At 37.6% G+C, this 16,517-nt stretch overlaps 1 protein-coding gene across 1 annotated transcript in view; it reads left to right on the forward strand.

The window, feature by feature from the left end:
• The window catches only part of LOC138741444 (14-3-3 protein beta/alpha-1-like), a 58,323-nt gene that overhangs the window by 33,261 nt on the left and 8,545 nt on the right, over positions 1-16,517 (forward strand). The window contains exon 2 of the mRNA XM_069895558.1: positions 16,233-16,356. Coding sequence (XP_069751659.1) covers positions 16,233-16,356 — 124 coding nt within the window. The remainder of the gene's footprint in view (positions 1-16,232; positions 16,357-16,517) is intronic.

Genomic DNA, 16,517 nt, shown 5'->3' on the forward strand with positions numbered 1-16,517 from the left:
TCCAGTGGCTTTTTGTCTTTTCTCATTTTTTAAATTTCCTTCTCCAATATATTTTCTCTTGTCGTATATCTCAGGAATTTTACTAGAATGGATCTTGGTTTTTTGTTGTGGCTGTGGTTTTGGGGATAATCTTCTGTGTGCCCTTTCTATTTCCATTCCTTCCTGTATTTCTGGCATTCCTAGGATCCTGGGGATCCATTCTTCTATAAATTCTTTCATATCTTTGCCTTCTTCATCTTCCTTAAGGCCCACTATCTTTATATTGTTTCTCCTATTATAGTTTTCCATTATATCCATCTTCTGAGCTAACAGCTCCTGTTTCTTTAACTTTTTTATCAGTTTCTTCCAATTTTCTTTTTAAGTCGTTCACTTCCATTTCTACGGATGTTTCTCGTTCTTCCACCTTGTCTATTCCCTATTTCTGTCATGACCAGCTCTAATCTATTCACTTTTTCTTCTGTACCTTTTATTCTTCTTTTTATTTCACTAAATTCTCATGTCAGCCATTCTTTTAATGCTTCCATATATTCTTGAAATTTTTTTTATCCATGTACTGTCCATTCCCTTCATCTTCCATTTCTCTGTACAGAGCTTGATGCTCTCCCTCCTCTTCCTCTGTGTCCGCTCCAGGACCTGTGTCCTGTACCTCTCTTCCTTGTATCTGTGTCTCTTCTGACTTTCTTGTTGGGCTGTTTGTCTCAGTTTGCTGGGTATTTTTTTTAATGGTGTCTTGATGTTGGTCTTCTTCCTCTGGGCTGGTCATCTGCTGGGCCTCTGATTTTCTTTTTCCATTCTCCTCCCTCCCGTTCCCGTTATTTTCTATATCTTCCCGCTGGGAGCCCTGCTGTCGGGTCTTTCTCAGCTGGTCCCCCCTCCCCTCGGTGTTGTCTTTGTTGTGCGTGTTTGCGCACCTCTGTTTGGCTCCGTGAGCCATCGTTGTAGTCCTGCATTTGGTGGGTCGCGACCCTGCGGTGTTTCCACTGACCTCAGGGAGTGGGCTCCTCTTTCCACGGTGGGTCCCTGCTTCTTCGTACAGGTAAGGCCTTCACCTTTCTCTTCCGGCATCTTCTTCTTTTCTTCCCGTTGTTTTTGGCTTTTCTTTCTTTGGTGCCATTTCCTCCACACATTTATTTTTTATTTGTTGTGGTTTGTGTGTCTGGGGATTTGCTTTTTCTTTACTTTTTTCTTTCTTTTCTGGAGAGGGCTGGTATTCTTCTACTGGCCACTACTCCATCACGTGACTCCCCAGCGGCTTCACAGACTTCTGAGGTAGACCATTTCAGCTTAGTTTTGAATATTCCCCCTAATTTTGTAACTGTCTCCTTGTTTAATAACAGAATTGTCTGGTGGAGCAGTGGAACCTACTGCTATTTTTTTGTGTCTTATCGATTTGGAATTTTAAGTCTTACTTGACAGCAAATAATTGGTTAATCTTTTTTCTGTGTTGCTTGTTACTGATTATCAAGTGAATAGAAAATTATTTTATTGACATTCTCTCATCTTCTGAATCTTAGACTGACACTTTCCACTTTCCCCTATCCTAATTCAAAAGCTGAAGTTTATAACTAAAGATGTATTGAACCGTGGCTAGAAGTGTTTCAAGGTGTATGGTGTTATAATTTCTTGAAAAACTAAATGGTTTTGTCCTTGGGGAATGTGTTGTGGAAAAACATTCAGAAGTTAGAATTAGTTGTGACACTTTCTCCACTATCCTGTAAACCTGAAGATATTTGGAAGGGAAGATTGTAGTCATGTGATGGGATGATGACATAATGTATAGTTTTTAAATGGTTTGTGCTTGGATTGGATTGTTTTCAAGAAGTGGCTGAATACACTGAAGAGATATGGACTATCTTTTACAAGATAGTTATGTTTAATAAATTGTGTCGGAGTTGTATAACAGGGAAATAGGCTTTTCTGCCCAGTTCATCCATGCCCACCAAGATGCCTTCCTGAGCTAGCCCTGTTTGGCCTGCATTTGGCCCATATCCTTCAAAACCCGGGATGGCCGAACTGTGGCTTGCGAGACATATGCTTATCTTTGACATGAATGTGCGGATCATGGAGATATTTTGGCTGTGTAGTGTTAGTGGGCGTGACTTGCGATCATTTGATTGCGGTGCATGTGGCTGTGCTGCGGGCAGTGGAATTAGCGGAGAGTAAGGCCACCCGCCCACTCATCCGAGCTTCTGAAATCCCAACCACTGTCTCTCATCTGTGCTGTGGCTGCCCACCCTCTGGACCTCCCAATATCCTAGCTGTCCTCCCATGCGAGTTCCTGCACCCCGGTCACCATCACTCTGGAGCTCCCAACTCTCCGCCTGCTCCCCTCCCGACACCCCAACTGGCTGCCCATCCAAGCTTCTGATGCCCTGACTGCTGTCTCTCACCTAGGCCCTGGCTGGCTGCTCTCTGGAGCTCCTGATGCCCTGGCCACCCTCCCTCTGGTGCTCCCAATGCCCCAGTCACCTGCCTGCCCATCTGAGCTCTCAGGCACAGGCTCTGGATAGTCCTTTTAGTGCAAGCGCGATGATGTAATGGGGGAGTGTATTATACTGACTGCTTCTCATGTATGGAGTTGCTTGCTGTTGGCTATGGCTGTAGATATGCTCCACCCTACTGGTATAACAGATGGAGATGCTTTCCCACTGGCCAATATAGTGGTGGCTGAGAGTCTGTTAAGGAAAGCCTTGTATTAGTATAACACTTGTCTGGTCCATGTCTGTGGCATATCACTTTTAACAGACTCTCGAACTTGGACACTTCCCTGAAATCTGGAAATCTCGAGATAGATCAAAATGCCACCCAAGCTGGAGAAAGTTTTCACCACTGGCTCCATTGTTTTGAAGCATACATGTGAGTGAACAATGTTGTGCAAGACGCTGAGAAGATGGACCATCTTGTGGCTCTCCTCGGAGAAATACCTTACTCCATGGTTGGGGAGACAGCCATGTACTGGAATGCACTGAATCTCCTCAGAACCTATTATGATATTGCCACAAAATACTTTGTTTGCAAGGTATCAACTTCACACTTGAAGTACATGGAAAATTTATGTGGATTTGAATATGAATCATTGGTATATAATGAATTGAAATCTTGTATAATTTACATAATAATTATTCCTTTTATGTGAAGATGTGATCTCCATATCTGAAATATATGGGTTTGGAAATATTATAATAGTTATAACCTTTTGTGCCTTTTAAAAAAAAATGTAAGGGTTTGGCACATTCCACAGCGATGAATAAATAATTGATTTTTTTTTTCTCTCTTCCTCAGTAGAGGGAGTTTTTTTGGAGGGGACAGGAGGTGGGGTGGGGATATGTAGTTTTGCTTTTATTTTGTGGGGGTTGTTTTCTTTGTTATGTATCATATATCTATAAATAAAGTTTTTTTAAAAAACTTCACACTTGAAGACAACAAGCCAGAGAGAGCGAAGATGCTTTCGCGCTCGCACTAAAAGGACTATCCAGAGCCTGTGCTACTTTCATGGCTGAAGACCACCAAGAATCCTTAATGTTAAGCGGATTGGAGTCTGGATACATCAGACAATGCTTACTGGAGACCCCAGGCCTAACCTTTAATGCCGTTCTACAACAATCATCAAGAACCCTTAAGGCTGCGCTACAAAGCGCTAAAGCCTATGAGAAGGAAAGAAGTGCTGAAACGACACCCCCCAAAGAACACCCGCAGTGACGATCCACTGCTGAGCACCACTAAACCGCAGCGTAGAGGCTGCTACAGAAGTTGCGTTGCTACTTCTACGGATTGACGCTGCATATATGCTCACAGCGCCCTGCGCAACGAGCCGATTATGCCAACTGCGGAAAGTGACGGGACTGGGGCAGAGCCTACAGGTGCAAGAGTCCTCATTTAGCTCATGCCATGAGTTGAAGAGAGGGAAGAAGAAGCGCACAAGCGGTGCTAATGAGCAGGGTCGCCATTGTGAGACTGCTGTGTTGACTTGGAGAGCCAACAATTCATCTAACACTTCTGAAATCGTGAGTGGAACTATCAGTGACAAGGCGAGCTCTGACAGATCGGCGCTGCGGGGAGACCCTGTTCTGGCGTCGATGACAATAGACCAAGATGAACCCCACGAGCTGAAGCATTCCACAATGAAGCTGAAGGTAAATGGGGAGCCTGTTGACTGTTTGATTTGGCCAGTACTGACAGCTATATTCACCCTACAACTGCAAGCTCTATGAATCTTAACCTATATCCATCTAAGTGCAAAATTTCTATGGCTTGTTCTGGACTAAAATGAGATGTTACAAATTGCTGCAGAATAATCCTGAAAGTTCAGGGAAACTAATACAAAGATTTCAAATTACACCTGCTACCTGGTCTGTGTGCTCCAATGATATTAGAACTAGATTTCCAGTGCCAAATGAAAAGTGTTGTACTGGCATTTAACGGCCCACTACCATCGATCACTGTACCCCAAGAGGCTGTTTGTGGGTTGTCAACCCTTAAGATTAAACCTCCGCATCTTTTTACCAATCAAACCCCAGATTGTAAACCTATAGCTACAAAGAGTAGGTGCTATAGCAAAGAGGACAAACTATTAAGAATGAGGTTAGTCATTTATTGAGAGAAAAAAATTCATCAGACCCAGTAGAAGCCCTTGGAGTGCACGAGTAGTAGTCGTCAAAAATGGCGCGAAACATAGAATATAGCCAAACTATAAACAGGTTTACACAACTGGATGCTTATTCCCTGTCATACATCTCAGACATGATAAACCAGATTACACAATACAAAATATACTCCAAAATTGATTTGAAATCAGCCTACCATCAGGTACCCATTCACAAGGATGAAAGGCAGTTTACTGCTTTTGAGTTAGACGGCAGACTAATTCAATTTAAAAGGGTCTTTTTTGGAGTTAACAACGGTGTTTTGGTTTTCCAAAGAGAAATGGATAAGCTAGTGGGGGCGTGGCAAGATGGCGTAGAGTTTGGACGTGCAATCTCGACCTCTGGCCAGACTTTTCAATACCTGTTTTTTAACCCTTTGTTTTCAAGTTCAAACTTTTAAAATTTTAGTTAAAAGTATTAAGGAATTAAAAGAAGTTACATTTTCGAAGTGCTGAAGATTTGGGCCCTAGATGACTTGATACAGCCCCAGGCTCAATCTCTTCATTGTCTAAACCCCAAAGATCGCCTGTGGGGGCTGAAAAAAAAATCTATTGCTCACCAAATGAAGGATGGCGCTGGAATTACCCGTTCTCCGGAAGAAGGTGCATGTTCCCAAGAAGTGGACCCTGATTTGGAAAGCCTTTCGATTTCAACGGAGGTAGCACGCAGGAAGATGACTCCATTGTTGGAAATGCATCAGGTAGCATTTCAATCTGAAGAAATTGTTTTTCTTCGTGTATTGATGAAAAAAATAATGAGATACTGGGGGAGACCAGCGGCGACCCCCTGAGGAAGTTGAGGTGCCATCGCTGGGAGTCCAGACTCGCAGTAAAACTTTTAAAATGCCTTCTGTTGAGTTGCAGCAGGAGGTCCAGTTACCTTTGTCAGAGAGAGCAGAGCTGAGCTTTACTGACCTACAGTGTATGCAATTTAATGCAATTATCCAAGCTGTTATAAAACCTTTGTTGACATCTCAAATGAATGAAATGGTTCGTATGAATGCTGGTATAAGTTCAGAATTAAATATGGTTAAGACACGTGTGGATGCATCTTATGAAGAATTTAAAAAAATTTCAGACTGCTTTTTTGGACTGTAAACAACAAGTAACTTCTAACACAGAAAAAGTGTTGAAGGTGGAAAAATCAGTCATAGAATTAGGAGAACGTGAGAAGGAGCTAGAAAGAAAAATAGATTATTTGGAGAATCAAAGCAGAAGGAATAATGTGAAAATTGTTGGTTTGCTAGAAGGTATAGAAGGACAAGATCCACTTCGTTTCTTTAAAGACTGGATTCCGCAAATATTAGGGCAAGAATTTTTCTCTGGGGGATTGGCACTGGAAAGAGCCCATCGAGCTTTAAGAAGAACACCCTCAGCTGGTCAACTCCCGAGACCGGTAATAATTCGATGTTTTGAGTTATTTGGATAGAGAAGCAATACTTCGACTTGCAGTACAAAATGCGAGACAACGACAAACCCCATTATTGATTCAGAATAGCAGAGTCTTTTTTTTATCCTGATCTGAGTCAAGAGGTCATTCAACTCGATGTCGATTCAATCCAGTTAAAGAAGTTTTGTGGCGTAAAGGTTATAAGTCTACTTTTCGTTACCCTGCAGTGTTGAAGGTGTTTTATGGAGACTATCAATTTCAGTTTTTTGGAACTGATCGTGAAGCAATGATTTTTGCTGATTCATTGCCAGATATAAGAGCACAAAGACATAGTCCACCATTATCTCCTAAAGAAAAAACTAGTTGCTCTGGAAATGGAAGAAATGGCAGAAATGGGAAAAACGGGAATGGAAAGAGTCCACCTCCTTCTGAAATTGGATCTTCGAGATTGGAATCTTCTGGATGAAAAGAAGAATTTTCTTAATCTATTTTTTCTTTTGTTATTATGATATTTTGATGTTATTGACTGTTTGGCTGGGGAGGGGGAGATTTGCACTAAGTTCTTTACTAGTCATCAGCCACTGGTGGGTGACCCACACCCAATTTTTGTTTAGGGGATTACTACCTTTTGGTAGTTTTTTTTTGGGGGGGGGTGGAATTTTCTTTTCTCTTTTTTTTTAGCTTTTAATTTGTGATTTTTTTTATTGGAGGGCCTATATATGTTGATTTGAATTTTTATATAAAAATATTATTGCTATTTAGTAATAATAGTAGATATGTCAAAGTTGAGGTTTGCTACTTTTAATGTTCGAGGATTAAATAGTACGATTAAACGTAAGCAAGTCTTGGTGTATATTAAGAAAATAAAAATTGATATTGCCTTTTTACAAGAAACAGATTTGAATGAAGGAAAGCGTGAAATTAAAAAGGGTCTGTGTTGGGCATGTATATTCTTCTTCATTTAATTCTAGAGCTAAAGGTGTAGCAATTTTGATACATATAGATTTATCTTTTGAATTACAATCAATGGAGGAAAAGGCAGGATGTATTCTTAAATTGAATTGTAAGATTTTTAGTGAATTTTGGACTTTACTTAATATTTATGCTCCAAATGCAGATGATGAAGTATTTATTTCGGATGCATTTTTATGTTTGGGTCAGGCTAATGATAATATTTTAGTTGGTGGTGATTTTAATTGTGCTTTGAAACCTTTATTAGATAAATCTCCGAAGAAAATTTAAAAATCCAAGATGGCAATTCAGGTCCAAGCTTTGATGAAAGATCTTAATTTAGTAGATATTTGGAGATGTCTTAATCCAACAGAGAAAGATTTTTCCTTTTATTCATCTAGACATGAATCGTTTTCAAGGATTGACTTCTTTTTAGATTCGGCACATTTACAAGGGAAAATACAACAAGCGGAATATAAAAGTAGGGTTATTTCAGATCATTCTCTGTTATATTTTACATATGAGACTTCTGAGAAAATTCAAATAGCTTATCGTTGGAGATTTAATACAATGTTGTTAAAAATATGGAATTTATTGATTTTTTGAAAAAACAAATTAATTTTTTTTAAAGAAAATTCTAATTCTGTTCAAAGTAAGTTTGTATTATGGGATGCTATGAAAGCCTATTTGAGAGGACAAATAATTAGTTATACTTCTAAAATAAAAAAGAATCGATTAAATGGTTATATGGTTAAATCAGAGTCTTGAATTAGAGAAACAGATCGATGAGTTAGAAAAGGAATTTCAGAAAGATGCTACAGAAGATCAGAAAATAGAATTATCTAGACTGAAATTGAAATATAATACTTTGCAATCTTATCAATTTGAATGTGTGATTAATAGGACTAAACAACAGTATTACGAATGGGGAGAGAAAGCACATAAGATATTGGTGCGTCAATTACAGAAAGAACAGATATCGAGGACTATTAATGCTGTTAGACGGAATTCTCTTATTACATAAACCTCGTGAGATTAATGATGAGTTTTATTCATTTTATAAAAAGTTATATACATCTGAAGGAAAACAGGAAACTGGATCGATTGATCTTTTTTTATCACAGTTGAATTTACTGATATTAGAGGATGGAGATATACAGCAATTAGAAGGACCATTTACTGATTCGGAAATTAAAATGGCTATGCTGGAAATGCCGAACGGTAAATCGCCTGGTGATGATGGATTTTCGGTTGAATTTTATAAAATTTTTTATGATGATTTATCTACAGTGTTTGGGGATGTATTACATGAAGTTGGAGAATATTATGAATTACCTGAGTCTTGTTCTAGTGCTTTAATTACAGTAATTCCTAAAAAAGATAGAGATCCTTTGAAAGTATCTTCATATAGACCAATTTCATTGTTAAATGTAGATTATAAAATAATAGCTAAAATATTAGCGAATCGATTGGCTAAATTTTTACCAAAGTTGCTTCATATTGATCAAACAGGTTTTATAAAGAATAGATATGCTTCAGATGACATTTTGCGCATGATTAGTTTGATTAATAGATTTCGACAATCTTTAGATCATCCAATGGTGATATCCTTAGATGCAGAAAAAGCATTTGATAGAGTTGAATGGAATTTTTTGTTTAAAGTTTTGGAGAAATTTAAGTTTGGTCCTTTTATTGGTTGGATTAGGGCTTCATATAGTAAACCGGTAGCTAGAGTATTGACGAATGGTTTGATTTCGGAATCTTTTAAGTTAACTCGATCAACTCGTCAAGGTTGTCCTTTATCACCAGCTTTGTTTGCGTTTGTGATTGAACCTTTAGCACAGTTGATAAGACAAAGTACACAGATACAAGGTATGAAAGTTTTAGATGAGGAGTATAAAATTAATTTATTTGCTGATGATGTATTGGTGTATTTAACAAACCCAGCTCAGTCACTTTTGTATTTGAAGGAATGTTTAATATAATATGGATGTCTTTCTGGATATAAAGTTAATTGGGAATAAAGTGAAATATTACCGGTAAGTGAAGGAGATTATTCAGTATATAAGAATATTATTAATTTGAAGTGGACTGATCGAATTAAATATCTGGGTATAATTTTGAATGTTAATTATCAATCTTTATATAAATTAAATTATGTTCCGTTAATGAAAAAAATTAAAAATGATTTGATTAAATGGAAAGATTTACCTATTAATTTAATGGGAAGGATAAATACAATTTAGATGAATATCTTTCCGCGTATACAATACTTGTTTCAATCTATTCCGTATTTACTTGATAAAAATTTTTTCAAGATTTAAATTAAATGGTTAGGGAGTTTTTATGGAGGGGTAAATTTTCGAGAGTAGCTTTGAATAAATTAACTTGGAAATATGAGTTAGGGGGACTACGTTTATCACATTTATTAGTTCATTGATGGATTTGGTATGGCCTTCTAGTTGGGCTAAAATTGAGATGGCAAGTATTTCTGAATTTGAAATACATCAGTTTTTGTTTAGGTGTAATATAAATTTGTTACAACAATATAATGTGCCTATACTAAAACATTTAATGAAGTTATGGATAAAGAAAAATAAAATGATAGGCTCTATGGGTAAATTATTGGCTTTGACTCTGTTGTATAATAATCAACTTATTTCTTTTTCAATACATAATCAAAGTTTATTGCATTGGAGATTTAAAGGTGTGAAAAATTTGGGAGATTGTTTTAAAGAGGGTAAGTTTTTGTCTTTTAATCAGATGAGGGAAGATTTTTGTATTGATAAAAATTCTTTATCTCTTTATTATCAAATTTGATCTTGGGTAAAATGTATGTTTGGTAGAGATATAATTTTACCTAAAATGACTAAATTTGAGTCTTTTCTTATGAAGGTACCAGAGAAGGGTTGTATTTCATTTATGTATAAAATACTACAGGATGGTATGGATAAAAAGGGTTGGGATAGATCTAAAATTAAATGGGAAGCGGATATTGGTTTTATTTTTTCTGAAGATGATTGGTTAGATATCTTTATGATTGTGTAATTAGATTGATAAATGCACGTTATGCAATGATTAATTACAATTTTTTACATCAATTATATTTGACACCTGAAAATTTTTTTAAAAATGGCTTTAATGAATCAGATTTGTGTTTTAGATGTGGTGATACGGTTGTAACTTTTTTTCATGCTGTTTGGTTATGTATACATATACATATATGCCTGTCCCGCATCGGACTTGTCAGCCACAAACGAGCCTGCAGCTGACGTGGACTTTTTACCCCCTCCATAAATCTTCGTCCGCGAAGCCAAGCCAAAGACATATACAATCTTTTTGGAAGAGAATTCAATCGTTTTTAGAATATCTATATAAGATTAAAATAGTTTTAGATCCAACAGTGTTTTTATTGGGTAGTTTGCAACCTCTGAAAGGCTTGGGATTAGATAAATTCCAGCTTGCTTTTGTATATTTAGCTTTATCTGTAGCGTAAAAATGTATTGCTAGTACGTGAAAAGATACAAATATGATTGATATTAATAGATGGCATAATGAGATTAATGTTTGGCCTGGAAGTCAGCCTGAAGAAAACTGAGGTCCTCCATCAGCCAGCTCCCCACCATGACTACCAGCCCCCCCACATCTCCATCGGGCACACAAAACTCAAAACGGTCAACCAGTTTACCTATCTCGGCTGCACCATTTCATCAGATGCAAGGATCGACAATGAGATAGACAACAGACTCGCCAAGGCAAATAGCGCCTTTGGAAGACTACACAAAAGAGTCTGGAAAAACAACCAACTGAAAAACCTCACAAAGATAAGCGTATACAGAGCCGTTGTCATACCCACACTCCTGTTCGGCTCCGAATCATGGGTCCTCTACCGGCACCACCTACGGCTCCTAGAACGCTTCCACCAGCGTTGTCTCCGCTCCATCCTCAACATCCATTGGAGCGCTTACACCCCTAACGTCGAAGTACTCGAGATGGCAGAGGTCGACAGCATCGAGTCCACGCTGCTGAAGATCCAGCTGCGCTGGATGGGTCACGTCTCCAGAATGGAGGACCATCGCCTTCCCAAGATCGTGTTATATGGCGAGCTCTCCACTGGCCACCGTGACAGAGGTGCACCAAAGAAAAGGTACAAGGACTGCCTAAAGAAATCTCTTGGTGCCTGCCACATTGACCACCGCCAGTGGGCTGATAATGCCTCAAACCGTACATCTTGGCGCCTCAAAGTTTGGCGGGCAGCAACCTCCTTTGAAGAAGACCGCAGAGCCCACCTCACTGACAAAAGGCAAAGGAGGAAAAACCCAACACCCAACCCCAACCAACCAATTTTCCCTTGCAACCGCTGCAATCGTGTCTGCCTGTCCCGCATCGGACTTGTCAGCCACAAACGAGCCTGCAGCTGACGTGGACTTTTTACCCCCTCCATAAATCTTCGTCCGCGAAGCCAAGCCAAAGAAGAATGAGATTAAATATTGTTTAATAATGGAAAAATATGTATGTTTCACATGATAATTATAATTTTTTAATGAATAAGTGACTGTTATACTCAGAATATTTACATTTCAATTTATATTGATTAGATTTTAATATGTATATTTAATTCTTTTTTTTTAATGTTCTTTCATTTTTTTATGGCTCTCCTTAAGAGAGTTGGCTAAAGGGTGAGGGGGGGTCTTTTCTATTTTTCTATATATATTAAAAAAAATGTTCATGTTTAATTGTCATATTATTTGTTTTTTGAACGAATAAATAAAGTTTAAAAATAAAGAAATGGATAAGCTAGTAGACAGTCACAACTTGGAAGCCACCTACCCTTGTTTGAACAATGTCACTATATGCAAGGACTTAAATGATCACGATCGTAACTTAGAGAAGTTTCTCTAGGTGGACAAGAATCTGAACTTGACCCTTAACAATGATAAGGAATGGCTATACTGGGCTACATTGTGCGTAGAGATGAAATCAGGCCTGACCCAGAGAGAATGAGACTACTCATGGAGCTTCCCCCACCTGTGACACAAAATTCCCTCAAGTGCTGCTTGGGTTTTTTCTCCTATTACGCTCATTGGGTGCCAAATTACGCAAACAAGGTGTAGCTACTGTTTAAAACAACTAGTTTTCCCCTGTCTGAAGAAGCCCTCCATGCTTTTGAACATATCAAGCAGGATATAGCCAAGGTGACAATGTCAGCTATTGAGGATTTACCCTTCCAAGTTGAATCTGACATGTCCAATTGGGCTTTAGCAGCAACACTGAATCAAGTTGTGGCCTTTTTTTCTCAGATATTACATGGGCCAGAGGTCAGGCAATTCTCTATTGAAAAGGAAGCACGAGCCATTGTAGAATCCATTCTCTATTGGAGACACTCTTTAGCCAGAAAGAAATTTACATTACTGACTGATCAAAAATCTGTTGTCAACATTATCAACACGAAATTGAAGAGCAAGATTAAAAACGATAAGATCATGCGTTAGAGAATTGAGCTTTTTATTTATGATATACTCTATCGCCCTGGGAAGTTCAGTGGCCCCCCCACCCCCGGATGCTCTTTCTCGCATTACCTGTGCAAGTCTGCAGTTGGACCATTTGAAAGGCCTTCATGATGAATTATGTCACCCAGGGGTCACTAGATGTTAACATTGTTAAGTCCCTCAATTTGCCATACTCACTAGAAGACATCAAAAAATTGACTAGTGAGTGTCCAATCTGTGTGGAGTGTAAACCACGCTATTACAGAACTCCCACTTCTACGCTGATTAAGGCGTCTAGACCTTCAAATGCCTCAGCGTGGATTTTAAAGGACTGCTACCCTCAAACAATAAGAATGTCTTCTTCCTTAACATCATTGATGAATTCTCTCGTTTTCCCTTCACTATACCATGTCCTGATATTTCTCTAGTAATGTTATTAAATGTCTTGATATGATTTTCAGTTATCCTAACTTCACTCATAGTGACTGAAGGTCAGCTTTCATGAGTACAGAACTTAGGCAATACCTTTTTGATAGGGGAATCGCTACTAGTCGTACTACAAGCTATAACCCGTGGGGCAATGGTCAGGTGGAGCGTGGTAATGGTACCATCTGGAAAGCTATCAATCAATGTTTCTCCACCAGCCACTGGCAAATCGTGCTGCCAGGAGCATTACACTCTATTTGTACACTGAAAGTCCTCACCAACGTGTTATCACTTTCCCTAGAAAATTGAAGATTGGATCGACCTTGCCGACTTGGCTATCTGAGCCCAGAGAAGTTTTAATTAAGAAAATATGTTAGACTCAGCAAATCTGACTTGCTTGTAGAATGTATTCAACTGCTTCATGCTAACCTGCAGTATGCTCATGTTGTTTTTACTCGTGAGAGAAAGGACACAGTTTCCCTTAGAGACCTGGCTTCACCTGGTCTGCTAGCCCTTCCACTGCCCTTCCCACCACGAGAAAATCAGTTACTTGATCCATTGCCCAAGGAACAATACTCTCCATGTGAGAATGTTGCCTCTCACTCCCACTCCCTTCCACAGCTGGTGTGAAAGTCCTTCATTAGGAGATAAAGCTCCACTCCCAGCAGTGCCTTTGCACAGATCTGCTCATATTTCTAAACCTCAGAAACTGTGTTATGACCATTTCTAGTCGTAGTCATAATTACCAAGGCTACTAACTGTTATCTCTGTCGCCCGTTTTCTGGTCTGTGTTCCAATTAATTCTGGGTTTGTGTTATCCTGCTGTAAATTTTTAACCTGCTTGCTTTTCCAGCTTTTGCATTGATCAGTATCATTTTTTTAATTGGTCAATTTTTGTGGGGGGGTGAATGTGATGATGTAATGGTGGGGCTTTATACTGACTGCTTCTCATTGGCGATGCTATTGGCTATGGCTGTAGAGATGCTCCACCCTACTGGTATAACAGATGGAGATGCTTTCCCATTGGCCAGTATAATGGTGGCTGAGAGTCTGTTAATAAAAGCCCTGTATAACACTTGTCTGGTCCATGTCTATGGGATTTCACAGTGCCGTGGCCTCCTGACGCCTCGAACGACTAAAGTACTTGCCGCGGTAAAAAGTTATATATGTCTAATTGTCCTCAATTTTACCCTAAAATTTGGTCCACAAAATTTGACGATTACATGAATACAAGCAACCCTCGCTTTACGCGATTAATTTGTCCCCATTTTTACTTGCGTGAGATGAATTCGCATTAAGCGATTAATAGAATCATTGGAAATAATTACAATGAATGCCCATCTTTTTAGATCATCCATCAAGACATAAAAATATATTTTAAAAATAACTTTTAGCTGCGTATAATGCCAAAATAGTTAAGGTTAATAAAAATAATTGTATTTTTCATTTATTTCAATAATTACATCATAACTAAACTATTTCTTAGAAAAATATTTGTCCAAAGTTGACTGCACATATGATTTTTTTTTCTCATTATACAATTTCCTATAGCTAGCAATTGCTTTTTCTAAATTGCTGCAGACTTCCATTCTTCTTTCCATGTTAGAATCAATAGTTAGATTTTAAAAAATCCTTGGTGACTTCAAGAAGTTCAAATCCTTTTTGAAAAATTTCTAGAAATTTTACAGCAGCAGGCTTCTCCTTTAATCCTTAAGTTGTGTAAATACCTGTTCAATGTTTAAAGTGGTCAAACCAACCTAAACTTGCAGCAAAAGTTTCCGTATCCCATGAAATTTATTTTCCTTAAGCATTGAAAATATGTTTAAAGCTTTGGTTTGTATGTTTTTTTGTACAAAGTGGTATTTGCTTTTGGTTTCAATCTTTAATCCAAAGATGAAGTAGCCGTTTCATTTCACTCATTAATGGATTTCTGTTTCGAGTAATTTGCATGCTTAGAGAAACTGATGCAACTTTACCTTGTTCTTTATATTTGTGCAAACCATTGACTCGTTATAACGCAGATCGTGTCTGATTTTTCACATTGCTGGCATCGTCTTCATGTCATTTAATAACCACTTTTTTCTTCTAAAATAATTGCTTTTCTTATCCTTTTAATATCACTGTTAGATTCTTTTCCACATTTTCTTTTATCCATATTTAATAGGGTTACACACTGAATCTGACTGTCATTTGCGCATTATTTTATTTAGAGCCATTTACATGATCTACAGGTAATCAAGTTTTCCAGAAATTTCTAGAAAGATCTCGTGGTAACTGAATAATTACACGTGTAAAACAGGAAATGGTCACCATTTTCCAAATTGCGGTAACTGAATTTCACATTGATTAGCATATATGATGTGTACATTTTGATTATTGAAAGCAATACGTTAGAACTTTAAAATTTACATATATGAATAAATATTATTACATACATGTATTTTTTAATATTTATAGAACATTTTTGTATCAAAATGTGCATGTAAGAGTAAAAACGTATATGTAATTTTTTTCAAGTCGAGCAACTCTCAAACATCTGAAGTTTATTATTTGTAGCTTTTACCTTAAGCAAGTTTGGCCACCCCTGTTCTAAGCTTTATCTATCCATGAACCTACCCAAATGTCTGTGAAATAGACTGGTCTTTTATACTACTAATAATGGGAAAGCTCATGAAGCTGCTGTTAGCAACTTGAGTGTGCATCAAGTTCATGATCAGATGAATCAAATGTAGAGCTTTTTGTAACTGTTACCCCTGAATGGCTTGGTGCATTTCAATTAGCATTTCAATTGTGGTTTGGAGCCACATGTCAGCTTGACTGCAAATGCATCAGTTTTTTAGTGCATCAAATGAGGTTAATTTGGGAACTTTTGTTATAACAATTACTGATTTTAACACCAACAATGACACTGATTTTCAGTTCAGATTTAATTAACTAAAAATTCTTTTGTCTTGATGCAGCGTTGTTTTGTTTTTAATTGTATAATAAACCACTTAATTCTATGATTGTTCAGAAGATTTTCCAGAACTGAGTTTATAGAAAATTATGGCTAATTTTTTTTCTTTTCAACAGATGTCTGGTTTCCCTGTAACCCTGATATTCTAAGGCTAACCCACCATTTATACAGCAAGTGAAACATTTTGCATTTATAAAGGATGATTTGTATACGTCCATGTTCTGCATCAATATATTTTAATGTTACCATTGTATTTTTGCAGTGTTTCAAAACAGATTTAGCATTCTATTTTCTGGTCTAAGATGTTATTTAAACAGTCTTTTGTGTAATGTTAGAAAAATATACCAATTTAATACAAGAAACACCTTTTTTTGGCAGGGTTTACTGGATAAATATCTAATACCAAATTCTACCAATTCAGAGAGCAAAGTCTTCTATCTTAAGATGAAGGGGGATTATTATCGATATCTTGCAGAAGTAGCAATAGCAGAAAGCAAAAAACGTAAGTTTTATCCACTTGTACAATTTGTATTATTTTTGTATATAGTATATAAAACATGCTGTTCTCTCAAGTTTGCAACTCATTTTGTTGGTAAATTGAATAACATGATGTATAAGCCGTTTAAGGCATTTGGATTTGGATGCATCAACATGGATAATTGT

The sequence above is a fragment of the Narcine bancroftii genome, chromosome 8, assembly GCF_036971445.1.
Source record: "Narcine bancroftii isolate sNarBan1 chromosome 8, sNarBan1.hap1, whole genome shotgun sequence".
Taxonomy (NCBI): Eukaryota; Metazoa; Chordata; class Chondrichthyes; order Torpediniformes; family Narcinidae; genus Narcine; species Narcine bancroftii.